General features: G+C 38.1%; 1 protein-coding gene across 1 annotated transcript; it reads right to left on the bottom strand.

Annotated features, from left to right (window-relative positions):
- Positions 1 to 7,427: 7,427 nt before the first annotated feature.
- On the bottom strand, positions 7,428 to 13,169 carry LOC149498329 (Protein kinase superfamily protein). Its single transcript, XM_089718367.1, has 2 exons — positions 12,909 to 13,169; positions 7,428 to 10,024 (listed from the first exon to the last, which is right to left on the bottom strand). The coding sequence occupies exons 1-2, from the start codon at positions 12,913 to 12,915 to the stop codon at positions 7,932 to 7,934; spliced, it is 2,100 nt and encodes a 699-aa protein (XP_089574493.1). The 5' UTR covers positions 12,916 to 13,169; the 3' UTR covers positions 7,428 to 7,931.
- Positions 13,170 to 22,860: the final 9,691 nt, after the last annotated feature.

The following is a 22,860-nucleotide window of genomic DNA, read 5'->3' as shown; positions in this document are numbered from 1 at the left end:
TTCCTCATAAGTCGGAGTTACTTTAGCATCTTCAAACCGGAAGACCATGGTGTTGGGGTTGAAGTATGTGACGAGCCAAGACAGGAAACTATGGTCTGGTTTTAATTCTTTGAAATATTTCAACCAAGCGAGTTGGTTCATGGGGGGAATTTGCCATAGATCGTCAGGAATGGATTGGAGGAAGGACGAAACTTGATTTTTGAAAGCCATGGGAGAAAAGTTGTTTCAAATGCTGTGGGATGAGGAAAGAATGAAGCATGGAATTCCTACTTATAGGAGGGGAAAGGCCCCACGAGGTTGAAATGATACTCATCACCAGCTGGATGGCATCCGCTTTCAGTGATGATAGGATGCGAATGGGCCCCACTGGATAGGAAATTAGCGGTGGAAGCATCCTAAGATACAACAGACGGACAACTGGCATCCAGGAGCCGAATAAAGCGGTGGACCATCCTTGCAAGCAAGTGGGATGCCTCCTTTTTGTCCCCGTGGTTTTGCTTTCTTTGTGAGCAGGGACAAAGCAAATTTAAAATATACAAAAAGAAATCAATTTAGAGTCGGTGTGCAGCTCGCCACACAAGGGGCAAAATCACCAAATCTACCAAATTACCCTCTAGCAGAAATTGCACCAAGAGAAATCTGTATGTATACAGAAATTGCGCGAAGTGAGATCTGTATAGATCTGTATGTATAAGTAATTGCTCTTTGCCCTGATGCGAAATCCCAAATTTTAAAGTTTATGATTATTAATGCATGGGGGCATGTGATGCCCCACACGTCTAACAAAAGCAAGATCTGTTTGTACACATAAATTGCTCTTTCCTTTTGAAAATGTTTTCAGGTCAACCGGTGAAGATTTCACGAAGCCGTTTAGTCCCACCGAGCAGTGATGATGCATTACGAAGATTGTTTGGATCTTTTTCTCGATTCGTGATGATGCACGAAGCGGATCGAGTCAATCCTTTTCCTGGTTAAATGATGATGTATTACGAAGTTGATCAGGACAATCTCAACCAAAATCCTCCCCAGCCAATCAGACCGCACTTCGGAGGTAACTTCAAGGCCAATCAGACCGTGCTTTGGAGATGATCACAAAATCCTTCGAGCCAATCAGACCGCGCTTCGGAGGTAACTTCAAGGCCAATCAGACCGTGCTTTGGAGATGATCACAAAATCCTTCGAGCCAATCAGACCGCGCTTCGGAGGTAACTTCAAGGCCAATCAGACCGTGCTTTGGAGATGATCACCAAAATCCTTCGAGCCAATCAGACCGCGCTTCGGAGGTAACTTCAAGGCCAATCAGACCGTGCTTTGGAGATGATCACAAAATCCTTCGAGCCAATCAGACCGCGCTTCGGAGGTAACTTCAAGGCCAATCAGACCGTGCTTTGGAGATGATCACAAAATCCTTCGAGCCAATCAGGCCGCACTTCAGAGGTAACTTCAAGGCCAATCAGACCATGCTTTGGAGATGATCACAAAATCCTTCGAGCCAATCAGACCGCGCTTCGGAGGTGACTTCAAAGCCAATCAGACCGAGCTTTGGAGTTGATCACAGATTCGACGGCAACCGACAAAGCCGATCAGACTGAGCTTTGGACGTGTCCAGACGATCAAATCAACACAACAAAAATCCTTCGAGCCAATCAGACCACGCTTCGGAGGTGACTTCAAAGCTGATCAGACCGAGCTTTGGAGTTGGTCGCAGATCCGATGGGAGCCAACAAAGCCGATCAGACTGAGCTTTGAACGTGACCAGATTATCAAGACCTTCATTCAACTCAAGATTGAAGGCGCGTCAGTGGGCAACTTTAACATTAATTGTTTATACAATTAATGATAAAGTGTGGGGGCAAACTGTTGACGCGTGTTTTTTATGCCCCGCCTGATCCGATGATGATACGAGGATGAATGGGTCAATGCCATTTAGAAGTCTTTTAATCCAAGGATTTAAACAAAAAAAAAAAAACAAAAAAAAAAAGACGCGTGCTACAGTAGCCGTGTGCTACAGTCCTAACCTAACTCTATAAATTCATCTCTTTCTCACAATTTTCACACAACTCTACACAACTTCACAATCTAAAAAACTCTAAAAAAATATCCTGCAGCCACATTCTCCTCTAGAAACTCTTGTGAGTTAATTTGGAGGAAAATTGGCATTAGATATCAATTTTAGGTGATTTAAACCATAAAAAGAAAAATTAATAGATAAAAAAAAACATATCAATCCTTGAAAACAAAGCTTCTGGACATTTGATCTATTTACAATCCTCAATCTGAGGTTCAGGTAATTTTCTTGATATTTTTGTATTTTTTCTTTACATATTTTTGTGTTTTTTTAACATGTTCTTGTGATTTTAATATTTTAAGCTTCTTTAAATTATATTCTGTTCATATTTGGCCATTTTATGTGTCCTTAAATTACATTTAAACAAGAAATAATGTAAACAAATACTTAAAAATGGGATTCTGGGCAAAAATCATGTAGATGTTCATCGATGAACAGTAACTGTTCATCAATTTTCCCAGAAATAATCAATGAACAGTAACTGTTTGTTCAATGAACAGTAGCTGTTCATCCATTTTCCCAGAATTGATTAATGAACAGTAACTATTTGTTCATCGATGAACAGTAGATGTTCTTAATTTTTCCAGAAATCGATACTATTCACACACTGTTCACACACTGTTCAGCATTGTTCAGCACTGTTCATCCGATTTCCAGAAATAAAAAAATAATATAAAAATAAAAATAATAAATTTTACACATAAATAAAATAAAATTTAATTTCTTCAATAAATCTGAAAATGGCCAATTATGAACAGATCGCAGTTTAATTAAACTTAAAATACTAAAATGTGATTATATATATTTATTTGTACGAATTTTATTATTTTTGGTTGAATGCAAAAATGAAATTAAACTAAAAATAAAAAATTAAAATGTGATTCAGATATTAAAATTATGTATGGCTTTATTTTTATTAGTTTATGGATTTAATTTTTGATTTGATTTATATATATTTTTGGATCCGGTTTGTTACCCGCCTTGAACCATAAGGCAAGAGCGGGTCTTTTATTTATTTGATTTATTCTTCGGTTTGTCGCCCGCCTTTAACCATAAGGCAAGAGCGGGTCATTGATTTATTCCATTTAATATTTTTGATTCGGTTTGTCGCCGGCCTTGAACCATAAGGCAAGAGCGGGTCTTTTATTTATTTGGTTTAATTGCTTTGATTTAATTGCTTTAATTTGAATAATTGTTATGTGATAATTAGATTTATTTGGGACGATTAAATAATTTTTCAAATAGGAATTCGGTCCGATTTATTTGGGTTGGGTTTAAATAAATAAATAATTTGGCTTTTCTAACTAAAATAAATTAGAAATCATAGGTTAATAATAGAGGCTGGTTTTCCGGGCGTCGGCTTCCAACGGGCCGGCGTACCCAATTCCCTTACCCAGAATCGCATTGGTGCGTCTGACCAGTCTTTTAAAATAATTTGGCCTTAAAATAAAATTGGGTTTAAAATGGAGTCATTTTTATAAAAATGGTCCCATTGCCTAAACAATGGGTGGCGACTCAAAATTGTTTATAAGATCGATTTATCGGCACCGCATGAAAAATAAACACATTTTATCAAAAATCACAAAAAGGATGTTTTCGGGTCCTTCGGGGGGATTTTCGATGAAAACAGCATTCCATCAACTATATCTTGACTTCCACACACTCTTTTGCCCATAAATTTTTACTGAATGTTCCCAAGATCTTAGGGTACTGCCCTGTAAAATTTCATAAATTTTGAAGCTCATTTGTATGGCCAAATGGCCTAATTATAGAATCAGAATTTTAGTTCTTCTCATGCTGAGCAGCCTGCATTGATTTGGTACACATGTTATAAACCGAGCTCGGAACACTGTAGCTAACTAAGAGAATGAATTGATGGACCCTATTTTGAGTGTTTGGTTCCATTCATGAGTTGCTTCTTTTAGGGTAATTGGGAAGGCCTAACACATGAGATCCTCTGAGTTGGTTTGAAGGTGCATCATAGTTCGGAAGGTCGCCAGATGGCTTCGAGAGTCGGTAGATTCGTCATATAGTTGGAAGGTAGGAATCTTGAATTTTGGGGGAAAGACTGCACCCAAAATATCGGCTAATAATGGCGAATCCTGCTGGAGACCATAATCCTCTGCTTCTCCTGTCTCTCGATACTCTAGAACTAGCTCTTTGACAACGTTCTGGAGATTAGCACCATCCAAGATTAGCTAGGTGTTACTCGATTCTTGGCTACCAGGGACAATCGCACTTGAGTCCGCCTCCGACTCCATTTCATGGTATGGGTGTTACTCAGTTCTTGGCTGCCAAGGATAGTCGCACTTGAGTCCGCCTCTGACTCCATTTCATGGTATTGTTTAGATATTGAATGACTTTCGGACTTAGGCGAAGGTGGAGGGATGCTGTGCTCGGGGAGGTTTGTTGGTCTAGTGGGCGGTATCGGTTCATCATTAAGGTGTGGGGCCTTTAGAATGCATTTCAACATGGTAGTGAACTTTGAATAAGCTTGGGCCAAGGCAACTGCTACTTAGGGATCGATAGTCGATGGAGGAGCTAATATGGGTTGTCCATTGGCCTCACCATAGGTGTTGTCTTAGTCTTCCATGGTGAGACGTTCGGCGGAGTCATTGGCCATAGTAGTCGAGAGAAATTGGGGTTTTTAAGGTTTGAAGGTGTGTTCCATGCTCATCGCACCAATTATTAAACTCTCAAAAATTGAGGAGTGAGTAATTGTTCTCAAAAATTGAGGAGTGAGTAATTGTGAATTAGCCCTCTCTTGGAGTAAATTTAGGGTATATATATTGGAGTCAAGATAAATTATATTAGGATAAGGATTATAGAAATCCTATATGACCTGTCAGTTACAGTTTATTTGGAAATCTATTACCTTCTATATTACCTTTTAATATATTTTATTATTGTTTATTAACAATTATTAAAAGCCATCTTATTTCTTAAGGAGTAAGATATTTTTTATTGAATCAATCAACTCAACAAAAAGGAATATTGTACTACATTTTAACTTCTAATGGATAATTCATACAACATTGTACGTGATAATAATGATTTTATTTGTATCCAATTGTCTATATCTTTGATCATAATATATCAATGACCTTTTCTACATAGAATATTAATTGGGTGAGGATGATTAAAGTTAAATTTTTTTTATAAATTGCCGCGAAATGATAATACAAGACATGTCGCATAACACCGTGAAAGGAGTATGGATGGTGTTATATTAATAGCTTGTCTCAAATCGAGAGGCACCAAGGAGCGGGCATATAAGAGGCGTGCTTATAAGAGGTTGCATTAAATTTCATAACAATAAAAAAAGAGGAAAATTTGATGAAAAAAGGCGTGAAGAGGGATGACCCCATGTCCCCGCCAAGGGCAACATGCTCACACACCATTCAAATCTATGGTCCTCATACAGTTCTTTTTTATCTTGAAATAGCAATATAGTAATCTCTTTTGTGATGTTATGGGACATGTCTTGTATTATTATTTTGCGGTAGTTAATAAAAAAATTAATTTTAATCATCTTTACCCAATTAATATTCCTTATAGAAAAGGTCATTGATATATTATGATAGAAGATATAGACAATTGAAATTAAATAAAATCATTGTTATCGCGTAGATTATTGTATTAATTATCAATTAGAAGGTAAATGTATTATAATATTCATTTTCACTTAGTTGATTAATTCAATGAAAAATAACTTACTCCTTAGAGAAATAAGATGGTTTTTAATAATTAATATTAGAAAGCTAATAATATTACTTCGTTATTATAAAATATTAAGATTCCTAATTTATTGAAAATATTAATTTTAATTTATAAAATCAATATAAGGAATCTTATTTTAGAGCTATTTTTAATATTCTCACATTTTGTCATTACTAAAACTAACCATGTTCTTTTTGCCAATTATAATATTCTTTTTCTCATTCTCACTATTATATGGATTATATATACATTTATGGTCATGGCATCACATTCATATTATTTTTTTAAAAAAAACTCAACTTCATCCCACCTTTATTCCATGAAGGGCATATGATATTAGATATTATTATTTCGAGATGTTATAATTGAACGAGGAGTGGAGGTCTGGATAGTATGTAAGTATGTAGCTCAGTATAGAGACACAGGAACACAGCTCATAATATAATTTACCCTCTATTTTTTGGATATGCCAACTCAGAATCCTTTTGACAGTGCAAACCCACTTCACTCTTTTAGGGTTTTCCATCTCCATTTACCCTCTTTTTGCATTCTACACTTGCTAAGTATATAATATGTAAGACTTCAATCATTATAGTTGCAAAGTGAATCACATTTTTATCCTCCTTTTACATTCTACACTTGTTAAGTGTATAACATGTAATAGTTTAAGTGTATAACAACCCTAAGTCCTTTTGAGAGTGCATTCTCACTTCACTCTTTTAGGGTCCTCCATTTCCATTTACTCTCTTTTTACGCCAAAGTATAACATGCAAGATTTCAATCATTGTAGTTACAAAGGGAATCACCTTTTGACCCTCTAATTTTACATTTTACATTTGCCAAGTATATAATATGCAAGACATCAATAATTGTAGTGGCAAAGGAAATCACATTTTCCAATAAGAAACAATGATTGCAAATAAAACTATATTCATTCACTCATTTGGGTCCTCACATACCCATTAAAATACAGTGGCAAATAGATAAATGGACAATTAAAGATTCCTATTGAGCCTGACACAAGCCATTTAGTGCTACTCGTAAGTTTTGTACTTCAAAATCGACAATTTTTGATTGGTTTCAATTCATTAAAATCCGGTTAAGTGACCATACAGTCACATGTTCAAATTGAGATAAGCGACACAAAATTTATTAGAACCACAGGTCGGAAATTCTACGGCAATGTGCAAGACACAGAAGGGGTAAAACTTTTAACTTTATTGAAAAAGAGACAAAAAATATTTTCCTTTAACTCAGTAATTATTACTAGATTAAGTAGAGATAGATATAGACAATCACTCTCTTGCATTTAGCTCTTTTTATTTTTTTAAGATTCAGCAACTTCCTCTCTAGAATAAGGGAAACAGAATATCAAGCAGGAAAGCTCCAGCAAAGGATTCCAAACTCGACAAGCTGAAACCACAATCGAAAAAAAGGCTCCTGAATTTGCTGAGAAGGCCTCCAAGCATTTCCTTTGCATCAGGAGTGGATTCTGCTGTAAGGAACTTGATGTTAACACTTTGATATTCAGAAGGATAGCCTACCAAATAGTAACAGGCAAGGAAAAAGGAAAAGCTAAAAGAAGAAGATCAAGGGAGGCTGATTTCAGAAAGTTAAAATCACGCAACCATAGGACTGCTTGGATCATCAACCATGTACCTATATATGCACAGAGAGACAATTCATCTTGGACACCTCAATCAAATTATACAAATCTCAGGGCAATCTTAGTATATCATATTTTCACAAAAGAAATGTTAAATAATACAATGTATTTATCTATACGCAACCCGTCGGCAAACAGAACCCAATTATATGTTTTCAGCCTCTGCAGAAAGTGGAACACTGCGTGCACACAAATCCAACAAACTAAAAAGCACTTCAAACATTCTCCACTGAAGCGAGGCTGATCTATGCCGAAAGCTGCTATGTGGCAGCCATTACCTCCAAATAAAAAACACATGCCAAACCATTCTCAAAATTTTGGACTACTTTTTGGTTCTGAAGATGACAACTTTTTTGAGCTTGAATATGACTGCAAGTAACGAAGACTTCAGCTGGATATCCATACCCTTGCAGTCAAGCGGCAAAAACATACAGACAAGCCACAGGTTTGTTTCCGAGTTTGCCCAGTACAAAAACCTTAGCCTGAAGTGTCGATTTCTTTTCCATGGTCATCATCATGAATATTTCTCCTTAACCTTCTTAGCCATATATCATAATCAATTGGATATGGTGTCCCACATAAACTGTCTACATAATCAGCAAATGCTTTCAACACAGTTGAGATGTCACCAAGCTTCTGCTGAATTGATCTCCTCGACCATGAGCTCTCTCGCCACTGCAGTGCCCCTTCAACTGAATCCATATCAGGCATAGGCCCACCACAGGCAAAATAGAGCATGTACACCAGGCTCTCTGCATCTGAGGCGGAGCACAACTTTCCCTCTTGCAATGCATAAGTTGAAGAGTAGTGGAGATTCATGGCAGGGCGATCCCTGTCTTCAAGAATGGCATGGCCCCAGCCAATAAGGACAAAATAAGGATATCTTACGCCAGATCTCACACAAATTACATTCTCTGGCCTGATATCTCCATGTCGAATGCCAGCAGAAGAGGCAATAGCTAGTGCAGACAAGCAATCATGACAACACCTGATGGCCTCATCTAAACCAAACCTGCCTGAATTTACCATATCTGCAACTGTTTCACCAACAGGGCTCGTCACAAGAATTGGGGTACCACACCAAAAATAATCACAGTTTCCACCTGAGATGGGTTTCTGACACTGACCATGGTGAATGATCCTACCAGAAGCACTCAATTGCGGTAGATATTTGCTAGAAAGACCTTTCTGCCTCATAATGGTCAATATTTTAGTCTGCCTTTGAACTTGATACCATAGATTCATATCTTCCCATGCTGGCTCCAGTTGAGAAGGATGGGAACCAACATAAAGAAACAGGGATTTCCCTGGATCTTCAACGGGTGAAGCAACGTAATACTGTAGTTCACCGTTGTATAGAATATCATTAATCTGATAACCCCTTTGCTGGTCTGAATCCTCCAACCATAATACTGAACCTACCTCCAACTTCATTATTAATCCTTCAGGCTCAATTTTGACTGACTCATCCTGAACTTCAACAATTTCAGGAGAACCACTTTGCTGCTGATACCGAAATAGGCCATGTCCATTGACTCTGGTATCACCCAACTGCCGTTCCACTCTTCTTGTTTGTAGCCGCGAACCATGATCAGCTGCTAAATCCTCAATTGAGTGCTTTGGCATACCAGCAAATTGCATAATACAGTGGAAGGTTGCAAAAAGTACCTGCAGAGCACCAATGTCTCCCCAGTTAGCATTTCCAAGCTTGTTCCAGATCCTATCAATTGGAGAGACTGAAACTCTAGAATGTTTCTTTATCCAATCTGCAGAACACTCATAAACATTATTCACATCAAACTCCATTTTATTTACATCTCCTTCAACTTTAACAACCCCACCATATTGAGAATCAACAAGAAGAACAAAGACGCAGTTTGAACTCCCAGATAAATTCAGTCTGCTCAAGCTTCTTGAAAATAGCATGCGTATAGCATAGAAGAGAGCCTCACCCAAAACAGAGAGGGAAGGCTGCTCATCAATTCCCAAAGAAGAAAGGCTTCTAATATCTGGCCTCAGAAGTGCCAATTCAAGAATTTGATCCCATTTCCCATGCGGATGTCTAGGGTTGTTCAGCAATATACCAGTGGCACAAAGTCCTCCAAGCTTTCCATTAGCTATTGCTTTCTCAGCCTGGTAGAATTTTAAGTTTGCATTGTACAGACAGGAAATGGAGAAAGGCATGGGATCATCCTGACTCCAAAATGCCTCCCACAAACCCTTCATACTCGCATGTAGAAAATCTTCAATAGCTAGATAAGCAGTTGCTTCTACAGCATCAGATGTTGATCCATATATAGCATTAGGCATTCGAATAAGCTGCTGAAATGAAACTCCTTCCAATGCATAGTCAAACTTTTGAAGTTCTATCAACTCAAAAGGGACATCAAACACAGACCTCTTGGTTGCTGATTTTTCCAATATGGATCCAAACCAGTCCTCAAGATTGGCAGTCAGAATTTCACTGTCAACAAACCTATAGAGAAATTCTTTACGGCTACGAGACCTGCCAGATGATACATTAGACCTTTTAGTCCCAGATCCTACAGATTCCTGGTCTGGGGATGCACCTGTCAAATAACAGGTTATCAATATCTACTGTTTATTTGGACAAGAATTGTTTATAAATTTAAAAAATGTACAATGCCAACACAACGATAGTGCATCACCAAATTCTCAGTGATCAAAGCAAGCAGAAAAGTCAGAAGATATGCAACAAATACAAAGAAAGTTCAAGAATGTGAAATATAAATGTTTTAGTTAAGCTTTTGGAATAAGAAGCACGAGCCCGAGGCTTTAAACAGGTTATGTAACATAACAGCTGTTATCAGTATTTTGGCTTACAATTGCGTTATAGGCTATTTCACCCCATATATTTGAGACAGGTGACATAATACCCTGTAGCTAGATGTTATACTTTCCTATTACTGTTATTACACAATATACCACTGCTTTCTTTTTTCTTATAGATGTTTTAAAAAATCCATAAGCATTTTTGGCCACCATCCTCCAAAAGCCATAATTTGACCCCCCTCATGACTGCAATTTATTCCCTGCTTTCTAAGCAGTTAAAAAGTTAATTATAATAAAACAAATGATGCGATTCAGATTCAAATGAAAGGACAAAAAGATTAAAACATATATATATACACACACACACACACACACACATATATATATATATACACACACAAATAGTATCGAAAGAAAGGTGTACCATTTCAATGACAAGAAGTTTAAAAACAGAAGAGTGAAGTAACCAGGATAACATGCCAAATCATGCAGCTAGTAAAAGTATGAAGTATACAAATCAGGTTGTAGACATTCAATACCACTTAGGCAATATCACGCATTTTGAATCAATTTCTCCATCTATGGAATCCACAATAGATCTTCTATCAATGAAACCAAATTTGTTTGCTTGTTTCCATGAACTATGAACTGAAGATAGGGAAAAAAGATAGAAGAAGAGAACAAGGAGATAATGCCTTGTTCAAGACCATTTCCATCCAAGCCTCCATTCCACTTTTTTGGGATCATAATTTCTATCAGACATGCAGCTCCAACCACTTCATGTTACAATGTAGAACTTTTGCACTGTGGCAAGAAACCAATGACCCAGAACAGACATGAACTGACATAACAATCTCAACCTATCTAATCATGCCATCAAGTTATTTTCCAAGCCTAAAATCAGACACCATGGAATTTGAACATAAAATTATTATCTTGTACCAACGTAACCTGCTTTAAGAATAACTCATCTAGATTCATACGGAAGGGAGACACCAAAATTATGAGTTAAAAAAAAAAAATAATAAAAATGTGGTCTCTTAAGGGACAATGGACTTTTTTTTTCTTTTGGACAGTCCAAAAAGGAATAAGGACTATCATTTCTGGACGGAGAGAGTAATTATCTTACACCAAACAATTAACAGAAGATTAAATCACTAGAAAACATCATCAAACCAAACCTTCCATTCAAAAACCAGTTGAATATAATTGCATGAGCAGCAAAAGAACATTATTCAAATAAAATGAACATAAAATATCTCAAGAACCAAATTACATAACCTAATAAACACAAATTTCTAGTATGAAAATCCTAAGAATATTTAATTTTCCATCATATCCAAAAAAGCTTAGATGTAGATGTCAATCTAATGCAGCTTCCCTAAATATCCCCCTTCCCCAGCATTTGTTGCCTTGAAACTCTCAAAGGCAAAATTTACTATCTAGAATCACCTGGACTAGACCAAGGTATCAAGCTTAGGCTGTGTATTGCCTCGCCCAAGCACCCAGCTCACTCTGACAACATGGTGAAGTTCCTAGTATAGATCTGCTATAGGTTGCCATCATTAGAAATTTCAAAAAACTTGTATCTCAAGTTTCCTTTTCATCTTCCTTTACATTTCCCCCAAAACAGTTCCTCATTCAGAGAATGAACTCAAGTAAAAAACCATGCCTTAAAAAATAACTGTTACGAGACTTTTTAATCACCATAAATGAGGAATCCGAACAAGATTCCATGATTAACAGGATTTAGTTTCTTTCTCTATGAGATACTTCATCACATAAATTAATCAAATCACTAATGTGGTTATGCATTTAAACATATATGTATCCCCAATTTACATCATGGGTCTGCAAAATTATATCAAGCATGGTAAAATCACCAACAAAAAAAAAATTATCATGGAGTACTGGTCCTAAAAAAAAAAAAACCTTGTTAATTACAGTCATCAGTCAACTTCCAGCAACCAATTATTGGGAGTTGCCTGAATTGGCACCCGCAGCCCATTTACCAAAGACATAGGTATTCCTTTTGTACATGTATGCTAATATTCCCATGATCTTAGAATTGTAGTTTGCAAATTTTAAAGTTTCTACAGCATACTTCCATTTATAGATAATCAACCTCGGAATTTTGCATATTCAAAGCTTTTATTAGCCTAAAAGTTTAAATTTTTAACAGAAATGTATGCAGAAAATAAAAGAAAAGAAAAACAAAAACAAAAGACCAACAAGAATTTACTGATATAAAAGACAGTGCCCAAATAGAAAACCAAATTAAACCACATTAATGAAAGTTCCAGTCAACAAGGAGTGATTTGAATCTACATTACACTATGAATTATGAAAAACAGAATGTAATATGGGTTTAGACACTGCCTGGTAACTAATTCAGCTAACCCAACACAGAACTTAAGAACTTAATATGAAACCGCATGATAATTACATGGAAAACTAAAAAACAAAACCAAGAAGAATACGGTAGGCAATTGAGGTTTAAGAGACCAGAACAAGAAACAAAATTAAAACAGAATTCAGAATACTGAGTTTAAGAAAAGAAAACCCAATAATCAGACTTCCAGAAGAGTCAAATCAAATTCAGAGTGAGGTAAAAACAAGTCAAAGGAGAGAGAACTTAGGGTTAGAGAGAGGAGAATATACCTTCCATGTTATACGAGTTGTAGATCTCCGTCGACTGTGTCTATGTCCTCTGTGCCTATAATACTAAAATTGAAGCCCCAGCTTTGAGCAGGCACTTCTGATTTGCATTCTGTTAGTTTTGGAAGAAACTGTAAAAAGGTAATCAGCCAAGAAGATGGCTCCCTTTAGGCTTTGGCCGCTGCCTGCTGTGAAGTTGGAAGATTTGATTCGAAGTTGGAAATAATTTAATGAAACAAATGATCAGTAAAAGAATAGAATATAGAAGAATATAAATTGAAGATGCTGGCATTTTATATATATATATATATATATATATATATATTCAAAACAATTTCGATTATTTTTAATTTTAAACATTAGTAATATTTTTCTTTTTTTTTTTTTTTGATAATTAATTAAATAATATCTTTCGTATTCTTTGAAATAGTAACGTTTTATTTTATAATAATTAATGAAAATTAATAACATCATTTAATGATATCATTAATATTATATTAAAATAACATTTTTTTACTACTCTGTAAATTTAAGATTTTTAAATTTATCTTCCTGTTTTTATTCATTTTGAGATTTTTATCCATATAATAAGATAATATATCAAAATACTGTGTAGAGTTAATTTGTTTAGAAGAAATATTTTTCAAATTGCTAATCATTATATGTGTTTTATTTGTAACTTGGAACTTAAGACTTTGAATTATTTTTTATTACTCCGTGACACAGTAGGAAAAATATGGATGTCTACCTTAAAGTGGTGGAATGTGTCTAGAGTCTTTTCTAATAATATGGTTGTAGAAGGGTGGCAATGGGAGAGTTTACTCCTTCATATGGGAACTCGTGGTATTTGGAACCTGCTGTTCTATATTACCTTGTGGTCCCTATGGTTAATGAGGAATAAATTTTTAATTTAAGAGAGGATGTGGATGTTGTAGTCGATGACATAAAGTTGAGAAGTTTTTGAAATTTTAAAAACAAGGTTTCCATTTTCACCTTATTGTTTGAGTGATTGGAGCATGTATCCATTACTTGTATGTTGTAATGGATTAAGGTGTATTAATAGAGATATGGGTAGTGCTTTACATTCTGTTTGGCAGAAACCTTGTGTAGGAAAGTTGAAATTTAATGTAGATGGCATTGTTAAAGGGAAATTAGGTCCAGCATGTATTGGAGGTGTTTTAAGAAATTCTTTGGGGTTGGTGGTTTGTGTTTTTTTTTATCAATCTGTTAGTATTTTAGATTCTAATAAAACAGAACTTCTTGCTATTTTTCATGCAATGGATTTTTTCTTTTCTTCTGATTATAAGAATATATATTTGATAGTTGAGTAAGATTCAAGGAACGCAATCTGTTGGATTAGCAAACGTCCTTGGAGGTGGTGGGAGAGTTTTAATAAATTTGATAATTCATCAGCTCAATTAATTTCAGTAGAGTTGAGGCATGTGGATGTCTTGGCCAATAAGGGACTTGAAGCAACACCCCTTTTTCTTGCTTGGATATAGTAAAGTCTTGTGCTAAGGAATTCAGTTGCTTTCTATTATGAAATGAGATGACAGTAAACTTGCTCATGATGCTATTTGACCTTTGCTTTCTAAGTTTGCTGCAATTTTTTGAGGGCTATGCAATATGTGCGTTAGCATTTCTACTCTCAATAAACGTCTTTTATATTGTTGGCTTAGCTGTAGGTGGGGTGCAATTGTGTCTGGTTTTCTTTTTTCATTGTTTTATGAAGTACGACAGATTGGTTATTGGTTTTTAGTTTTGGCCAGTACCTGATGTCTTTCCAGTTTTTGTATATTTGAGATTTTGACCAGATTTTTTTATTTAAGTTATCCAAGTTAGGTTGGTGTAAGTAGATGAGCTAGTGACTTAGGATACTTCTTGGATAAATTAGTTTTTCCTGGACAATAGTAATTTAATAAAAATTATATTTCTTTTTGCTGATAAAAAAATATGTCAAAAATATTTACTCATCTCAACTCTATAATGCTAAATGAATCCTATTGACTTCAAGATTTTATTAATACCATTGTGAATACTCAAATTTTGAGGCTTAAAAAGCCTGTTTTCCCGGACTACAAATAGTCCGCCGGGCTGGAGGCCATTCGAAAAGTTCACCGAAAGTATGCCAATATGGTACTTGAAGCGTTCGAAAAATTACGAGGATCGCAGAACTGGTCCCGGAATATTTTTTGGAGGTACGGAACTCCCGAAAAAGCCTCTGGAACGGAAAACTAGCAAATAGGGCGGCGGCGGCCGCCGTCCACGGCGGCGGCGCCCGCCCTCCAGACTGGTTTTTCCTATAAAAATAGCCCCGAGTCAACTATTTTAGGCACTCAGTCTGTGTTGACGGACGCTCTCTTCTCTCCTACGCTCCTTGCGGTTCTTTTACTGCTTTTCTGCATTTAGTGTAGATTTTTATTACTCTGCTGTTGTGATATTTGGTCACTTAATTAAATTAATTTTAATTAATATTTCCCAAACGAGGAGCTTAATCTGGGAGTTTCAAGCTGAAGCTAAGAAGCGGCCGCCGATTAACTCAGGTAATAACGAAACCCTGCCTATTTAATTTCAGCATTTTGTTCATATTCTCTTCTACTCCAAACTCTGGTTAAATAATTTCACACCATAATCATCTTGGCAGCAAATTGCCTTAAGTGAATAAGTTTAGGCTAAAATACCCGGTTAATCAATAATCGTGATATTAATGCTAAAACTCCGAACATATTGGCTAAAGTGCCTAGTTAATTAATAACTACGGTGTATTTGCCTTTATTTCGAACAATTCGACTAGAAGTCCAATTAGTCAATAATTGCGGCTAAAAGCCTAATTAATCACGTTTTTGGCAACAAATTGCCTATAATTCAAATAATCACTTTTTTGGCGACAAATCGCCTAAATATCACCTTCTTCTTCGGCAATAAATTGCCTAAATTACATATCATCTTTTGGCATGAATGCCTTAATCATTTTGGCGACAAATCGCCTAACCAATTTTTAGCAATAAATTGCCCAACTTTTGGCACAAATGCCTTAATCAACCCTTTTGGCGATACATAGCCCAAACATCATTTTTTTGGCAATAAATTGCCCAATTAAACCTCTTTTGGCACTAATGCCCAAAACAGAAAATCAATCAATCTTTGGCAAAATACCTCAAAAATGCACGAAGCATACACACACTCATGCATGAAGCATACCCCTTCAAAATGCCTTTGAATAGGCTTTATCGAACTACGTCGGCTTTGATCTCTCATTCAAACGAGAGTACGTAGGCACGTTCGGGATTTAACCCCGAGCGGCAAGTCGGAATCACGAAAACACTTTACTGGTCCAATTGCATCAAATTACCTTGCAAAGCATTCACACTTAGGTTAGTTAATCAGCATGACATGGTCTCGGGATCCACCTCGGGTTCGTAGATTGTGCCTTAAACTTTGGGATAATTAATCTAGACTTAGGTTAATTAAAATTGGAGTCATTTGGGGTTCTTTCTTAGTTTTCCCTTATAAAAATAAACTAGGTGGCGACTTCATAAAACACACACGTGAGCATACCTCGTTCTAGCACAATTGTGCTTCCGGGGAGGGTTCACAGTTTGGCGACTCTGCTGGGGATGTTTATGTAATCATTTTGCATAAAGTGGACTACAATTGCTGCATCAACTAACCTGCCCTTCTTCAGGGTATTATTTTTATTGTGCTTTGTTTTGCAGGGTACCCTAACACGAATCAAGTGTTCTTTCTTTAAGAATACTGGATAAGGGAATTTGGACCTAACTGTAAAATTTAATGAAAACATTTAAATTTGTTGATTTATTTGCACGATTGAGAATCTTTTTCTCCATTGCATAAAAAACGAATTTCAAATGAATTTCTTCTCTTCTGTTCAAACTTCTGAGTCTGGATAGCAAGTAGCGCTGATCGGCAGGTCTCGTTGATTATGTCGACGGACAGCCAAAGCGTCCTCCCTGTTATTGCAAACCGTCCCTAATCCTTTTGGGGGTGGCCCATGGGTATGCGTACTGTTGGACCCACGCGAAACTCTTTGTTTCACATGTGGTTAGGTATATCCTTACTCAAGGTTCAAGGGTCCCTTAATAAGCCAATTTTCTATTTGTGTCATAGCCTATAGAACCTATCCTTTAGGGCTGTATGCACCCAATGATGTGAATCATATCATTAAAAAGGATTATGACGTGATATTGTGCGCATTCATGACATATCATCTCATAAACATTAAAAGCATTAAAAAGAACACACGATATTCTTTTTAGTCATGCACAATTGGACAAGGGAGTCGATCTACCTCACATTCAGCTGCCCTGATACACAACACTACCCACGGTACCCTAATCCAGCTACCTTTATCCTATCAGGTACCCACTGTTGGAGTGCCTATCCAAGTTCCAGTCACACCTACAGTGCTATCACCAACCTCACCAGCTTCACCAACTTCACCAACTTCAACTGCACCAATGGCATCACTTGCTGACATCCAAAATCTCATGGAACAACTGGAAGCCAGAATGGAGGCTAGAATGAATGAGGCATTGACTGCCCAGAGAACTGCCCTAATAACTGAACTAGGTAGTGGTAATGGAAATGGGGCTTCCGCTGGGGGAAGTGATCCTGCTGCCTCCAATCAGGGACCTGCTGCTAGACCGACGTCCTCAAACCCTACCCTTAACTTGGATGATATGCCCTCTAGAACTGCTGCAGAGCTGGAAGCTCAGAAAATGAAAGAAAAACTGGAACTCTTGGAAAGGTCAATCACTGCCCTTAAAACACATAAGGAAGTGGTGGACATGGACTCCTTGTCCTTGTTCCCTGAAGCAAGATTGCCGACAAAGTTCAAGATGCCTAACATGGACAAGTTTGATGGAACCACTTGTCCCAAAACGCATCTGAAAATGTATGTGGGTGCCCTTAACCCGTTTGGCTTGAACAGCGAGCTCCTTGCTCAGTTGTTTCAACAATCGCTGACTGGTGCTGCTTTGAGATGGTTTGTCAGTCTGGATCGGACTAAAATGAAGACTTGGGAAGACATGTGCAATGTGTTTAACACGTAGTACCATTATAATATAGAAGTGGATGTTACTCGGAGAGAACTGGAAACCACCAAACAAAAGAACAACAAATCCTTTTCCTCGTTCCTTACGAGGTGGAGGGCCAAGGCCGCCCAAATGATCAATCAGCCTTCAGAACAAGAACAGGTAGACATAATCATCAAAAATCTGCTGCCTGTCTACCAACAACAACTACAAACTCAGTACCTACCAACGTTTCAGTCGCTCATTGCTACTGCAACCAAGGTAGAGGATTTAATCCAAATGGGTCAACTAAAAGAAGACTCGGGTACCTCAAAGTATAAGAAACCTAGCCAAGCTAGCAAAATTCACGAAGTGGTAAGTATCACCCCCAAGAATCCTTTACGTGTGGGGAATATGAGAAATGGCAGCCAATCGAGGAGGACTTACACTGATCTCGGGATGCCGATCCTTTTTGTATTCCGAGAGGCTGTCAAGGTAAATTACATTAAGCCTTTGGAAGCAAGGCCACCACCCAACCCATTACCGAGGAACTATAGGGCTGATGAATACTGTGAGTACCATCAAAGTAACCGGCACAAGACTGAAGCATGCTGGACGCTTAAGAACCGCATCCACGACCTGATGGATAACGGTTCCATCATTCCAAAGAGTAAGCCAAATGTTAGCACTAATCCTTTACCAAATCACGGGATAAATGCTATCGTTGCTGACCAGGAATTGATCGATCCTTTCGAACTATTCCTAGAAATGAATGACATCTGTGTCCTGGACCTGAATGACTTATCTGAAGTGGTCGATGTAATGACCAGGAGAAGAAAAAAGAAGAGTATACAGATGCAGCCTTACCTTTTGACTTTGAATAGTCATTTCTGCAAACCGGGAGAAACAATTCCTTATTGTGGCTTCCAGGAACCATTCTACTTCCCGACAGCTAAGAAAGTACTGCCCGGGCTGGAAATATTTGCTGATGCCCAGGACAACAAGCCAGAGGCAATAACCGAGCTGGAGATAGAAGATCTCATGCAGCCCAGTCTCTTTGACGAGGTTGCAGTTATCACTAGTAATGATGGGAACCAAGACTTGCTGAGCCTAATCAAGCCGAGTAAAGAGCCTCTCACCAACTGGTATATCGAGGAGGAGCGCGCTGCTGACAAAACCCTTCCCGAGCCAAACATAGAGTCTAGACCTGATGCCAAGTCCTGTACTGAGTCTGAGTCTAACCCTGAGTTTGAAATCGAGTCAGAGTCCAGTTCTTGGTCTTCTATATCTGATTTGGAAAATCCGGATTTTAAATTTGATGTAATTTTTGAGGACGATTCCGTCCATATCAATAAAAGCTTACAGATCATTGGCTACCCTGCGTGTCAATCTTTCCAAGCATATCCTAAAAAAAATAATGGAAAATAAATAAATGAAATAAAAATGAAAAAGAGAAAATGATTCTTGGCAAAGAAGAAAATGAACATACATACATTGCATCTGACTGTGTGAACAGGGAACAGATCATGGAATGCTTGAAGAAGTTTGCCGATTGCTTCATGTGGAAGGCTAGTGACATCATGGGTATTGACCCAGCAATAGCAGTACACAAGATTCCAGTATACCCCGAGGCTAAGCCAGTAAAACAGAAGCTAAGGAGGCTGAAAACAGAATGGTCCTTGAAAATCAAGGAGGAAGTAACTAAGCAATTGGAAAACAAGTTCATAGAACCTATTGCCTATCCAACATGGTTAGCAAACATAGTGCCGGTTCCTAAGAAGGATGGGAAGGTGCGAATGTGTGTCGACTACCGGGATCTCAATAAAGCATGTCCGAAGGACGATTTTTCTTTCCTCATATTGACTTGTTGGTTGACCGAATGGCTGGACACGAGATGGTCTCCTTGATTGATCTCGCTGTCGGGTACAATCAGATAATGATGCATTTGCCAGACAAAGAGAAGACGGCATTCATCACAGAGTGGGGAACCTATTGCTATAGGGTCATGCCTTTTGGGCTCAAAAATGCCGGGGCAACTTATCAAAGAATGGCAACAACTATCTTCCACGACATGATTCACAAAGAAGTTGAGGTGTATGTGGACGACATGGTTGTTAAATCGAAAACAGCTGAAGAACATACAACAGCACTTGAGAAGTTCTTCCTTAGGCTTCGAAAGTACAATTTAAAGCTTAACCAGGCAAAATGTCTGTTTGGAGCTACATCCGGAGTATTTCTGGGGCATATGGTCAGCTGGAAAGGCATAGAGATTGACCCTTCAAAAGCCAAAGCCATTCTGGAAATGCCAGCACCGAAGACGGAAAAAGAAGTTCGGGGTTTCCTGGGAAGGCTACAGTACATCAGCCGGTTCATCAATCAATTGGCCGATACTTGTGGTCCGATCTTCAAATTACTCAGGAAAGGAGTAGCCATCAAATGGAATGAGGATTGTCAGAAAGCTTTCGACCAAGTCAAGCAATATCTGTTATCCCTGCCAGTTTTACAGCCACCAAGGCTAGGAAAGCCTTTGCTATTGTACCTATCAGTGACAGAAGAAGCGATGGGTGTAATGCTAGCTCAACAAGCAGAAGATACAAGGGTAGAAAATGCCGTGTATTACCTCAGCAAACAGATGCTAGACTACGAGCTAAAATACAATAAGATAGAGAAGTTGTGTCTAGCTCTAGTTTGGGCTTGTACAAAGCTGCAACACTACCTCTCGTCCTACACCACATAGGTTATTTCTGAATCGAACCCCTTGAAATTCCTTATGGAGAGGCCGGTCCTTGACAGTAAGATGGCTAAGTGGGTGTCAGTGCTCGCAGCCTATGACTTGAAATTTGTACAACGAAAGGCAGTAAAAGGAGGAGCCTTGGCTAATCAATTAGCAGAATTACCGGTCAAAGACCAAATGCCGGAGGTAGAATTTCCTGATGAAGACTTATTGAGCTTGGAAAGTGAAGTCTGGGAAATGTACTTCGATGGAGCTTCAAACTACCATGGAAATGGGGTTGGAGTCGTATTCAAAACTCCTTGTGGAGAATACGTCCCAATTGCAGTCAAATTAGATTTCGACAGCACCAACAGTGAAGCCGAGTATGAAGCTTGCATAAAGGGGTTAGAAGCAGCCCTGAAAAAGGAAATAAAGGTCCTCAAGGTTTTCGGGGATTCCAATTTAATAGTCTCCCAAGCTTTGAGAAAATGGAAAATTAAGGAAGAGCGTTTGATTCCTTACCTACAACGCTTGGACGAATTGGCTCAGCAATTTGAGGATTTATCCTTCCACTACTTGCCGCGAGCCAAAAATCAGTTTGCTGATGCTCTGGCTACTTTGGCCTCCATGGTTAATGTAGGGGGAGACCAAGTCATTCGACCTCTGACAGTTCGGTTACAGAAACAGCCAGCACATATCATGAATTTGGTGGATGACAAGCCCTGGTATTGGGATATACAGAATTATCTTCAGAATGAAGCCTACCCAGAGGGATCCACCAAGACTGATCAACGGACAGTGAGACAGTTAGCATCCGGATATTTCCTTACTGGGGGAGTTCTGTATAAAAGAAGTTGGAACGGTTTGCATCTAAGATGCGTAGATGAAGTGGAAGCCTAAACCATTATGGATTCCTTACACAACGGGGAGTCCGGTCCACACATGCACGGGATAGCTCTGGCTCGAAAAATCATGAACCTGGGTTATTACTGGTCAACTATGAATGCAGATTGCGTGAGGCACGCGCAAAAGTGCCATGAGTGTCAAATTTTTGCTAAGCTGCAAAAACAGCCTCCGGTCAATTTGAATCTCATTGCTTCACCCTGGCCCTTCGCAACTTGGGGCATAGATGTGATCGGAAAGATCCACCCAAAGGCTTCCAATGGTCATCAATTCATCCTGGTTGCTGTGGATTATTTCACTAAGTGGATTGAGGCAGCCTCTTATTCGGTTTTGAATGCCAAGAAGGCGGCACAGTTCGTTCGTACTAACATCCTTTGTCGGTACGGAACGCCATTCGAGATCATCACTAATAATGGGTCCCACTTTCAGAGTGAATTTGCTGATTTGTTGAAAGAAAAGAGGATCCAACATCATAAGTCCTCACCCTATCGTCCACAAACAAATGGGGCTGTGGAGGCTGCAAATAAGGCTATAAAAGTCATTTTGCAAAAGACAGTTAAAAAGCACAAAGCTTGACATGAACAGTTACCGAATGCCCTATGGGGATATAGGACTTCAATCAGAACGCCCACCAGAGCAACTCCGTATTCCTTGGTATATGGTATGGAGGCAGTGCTGCCTGTTGAACTGGAAGTTCAGTCGGCAAGAATCATCCGGGAAAGCCAAATCAGCGAAGCAGATTAGATCCAAAATTACCACCTCCAACTCCTGGGTATTGATGAGAAAAGGTTACAATCGATCCACCGAACGCAGGTTTACCAGAAGAGAATGGCTCGGCATTTTAATAAGAAGGTCAAAGACCGAAAATTGGAAGAAGGTTGTTTGGTCTCGAAGGAAATCAGACAACCAGTCATAGACCCACGTGGGAAGTTTCGCCCTCATTGGGCTGGGCCCTACGTTCTAAAGAAAATACTGTTCGGCGGAGCCGTCATTTTGACTGATTTAGATGGTTTGGAGTTCACGAATCCATGTAATTTAGATCAGTTAAAAAGATATTATGTGTAATTATAATCATTGCATGATGTAAAAAAGAGCTACATTAGACCTGATTCTCTTCGGAAAAAAGAAATTATGTATCAGAGATATGTAGGCAACCCTTTTTGGGCGCGGTCTAAACATTAATAAAAAAAAATCATTTCACAATTCATTCTTCTTTGCCAAAAAAAAAAGGGGAAAGAAAAGAGAAAAAGTGCAAAAAAAGAAAAGAAAGAAAAAAGAAAAACCCGCTAAGCTGAAAACCCGAAAA

The sequence above is a fragment of the Jatropha curcas genome, chromosome 2 (genome assembly GCF_041381405.1).
Source record: "Jatropha curcas cultivar XTBG-Jc1 chromosome 2, XTBG_Jcur_1.0, whole genome shotgun sequence".
NCBI lineage: Eukaryota > Viridiplantae > Streptophyta > Magnoliopsida > Malpighiales > Euphorbiaceae > Jatropha > Jatropha curcas.
This window is presented reverse-complemented; position numbering and strand designations above follow the sequence as displayed.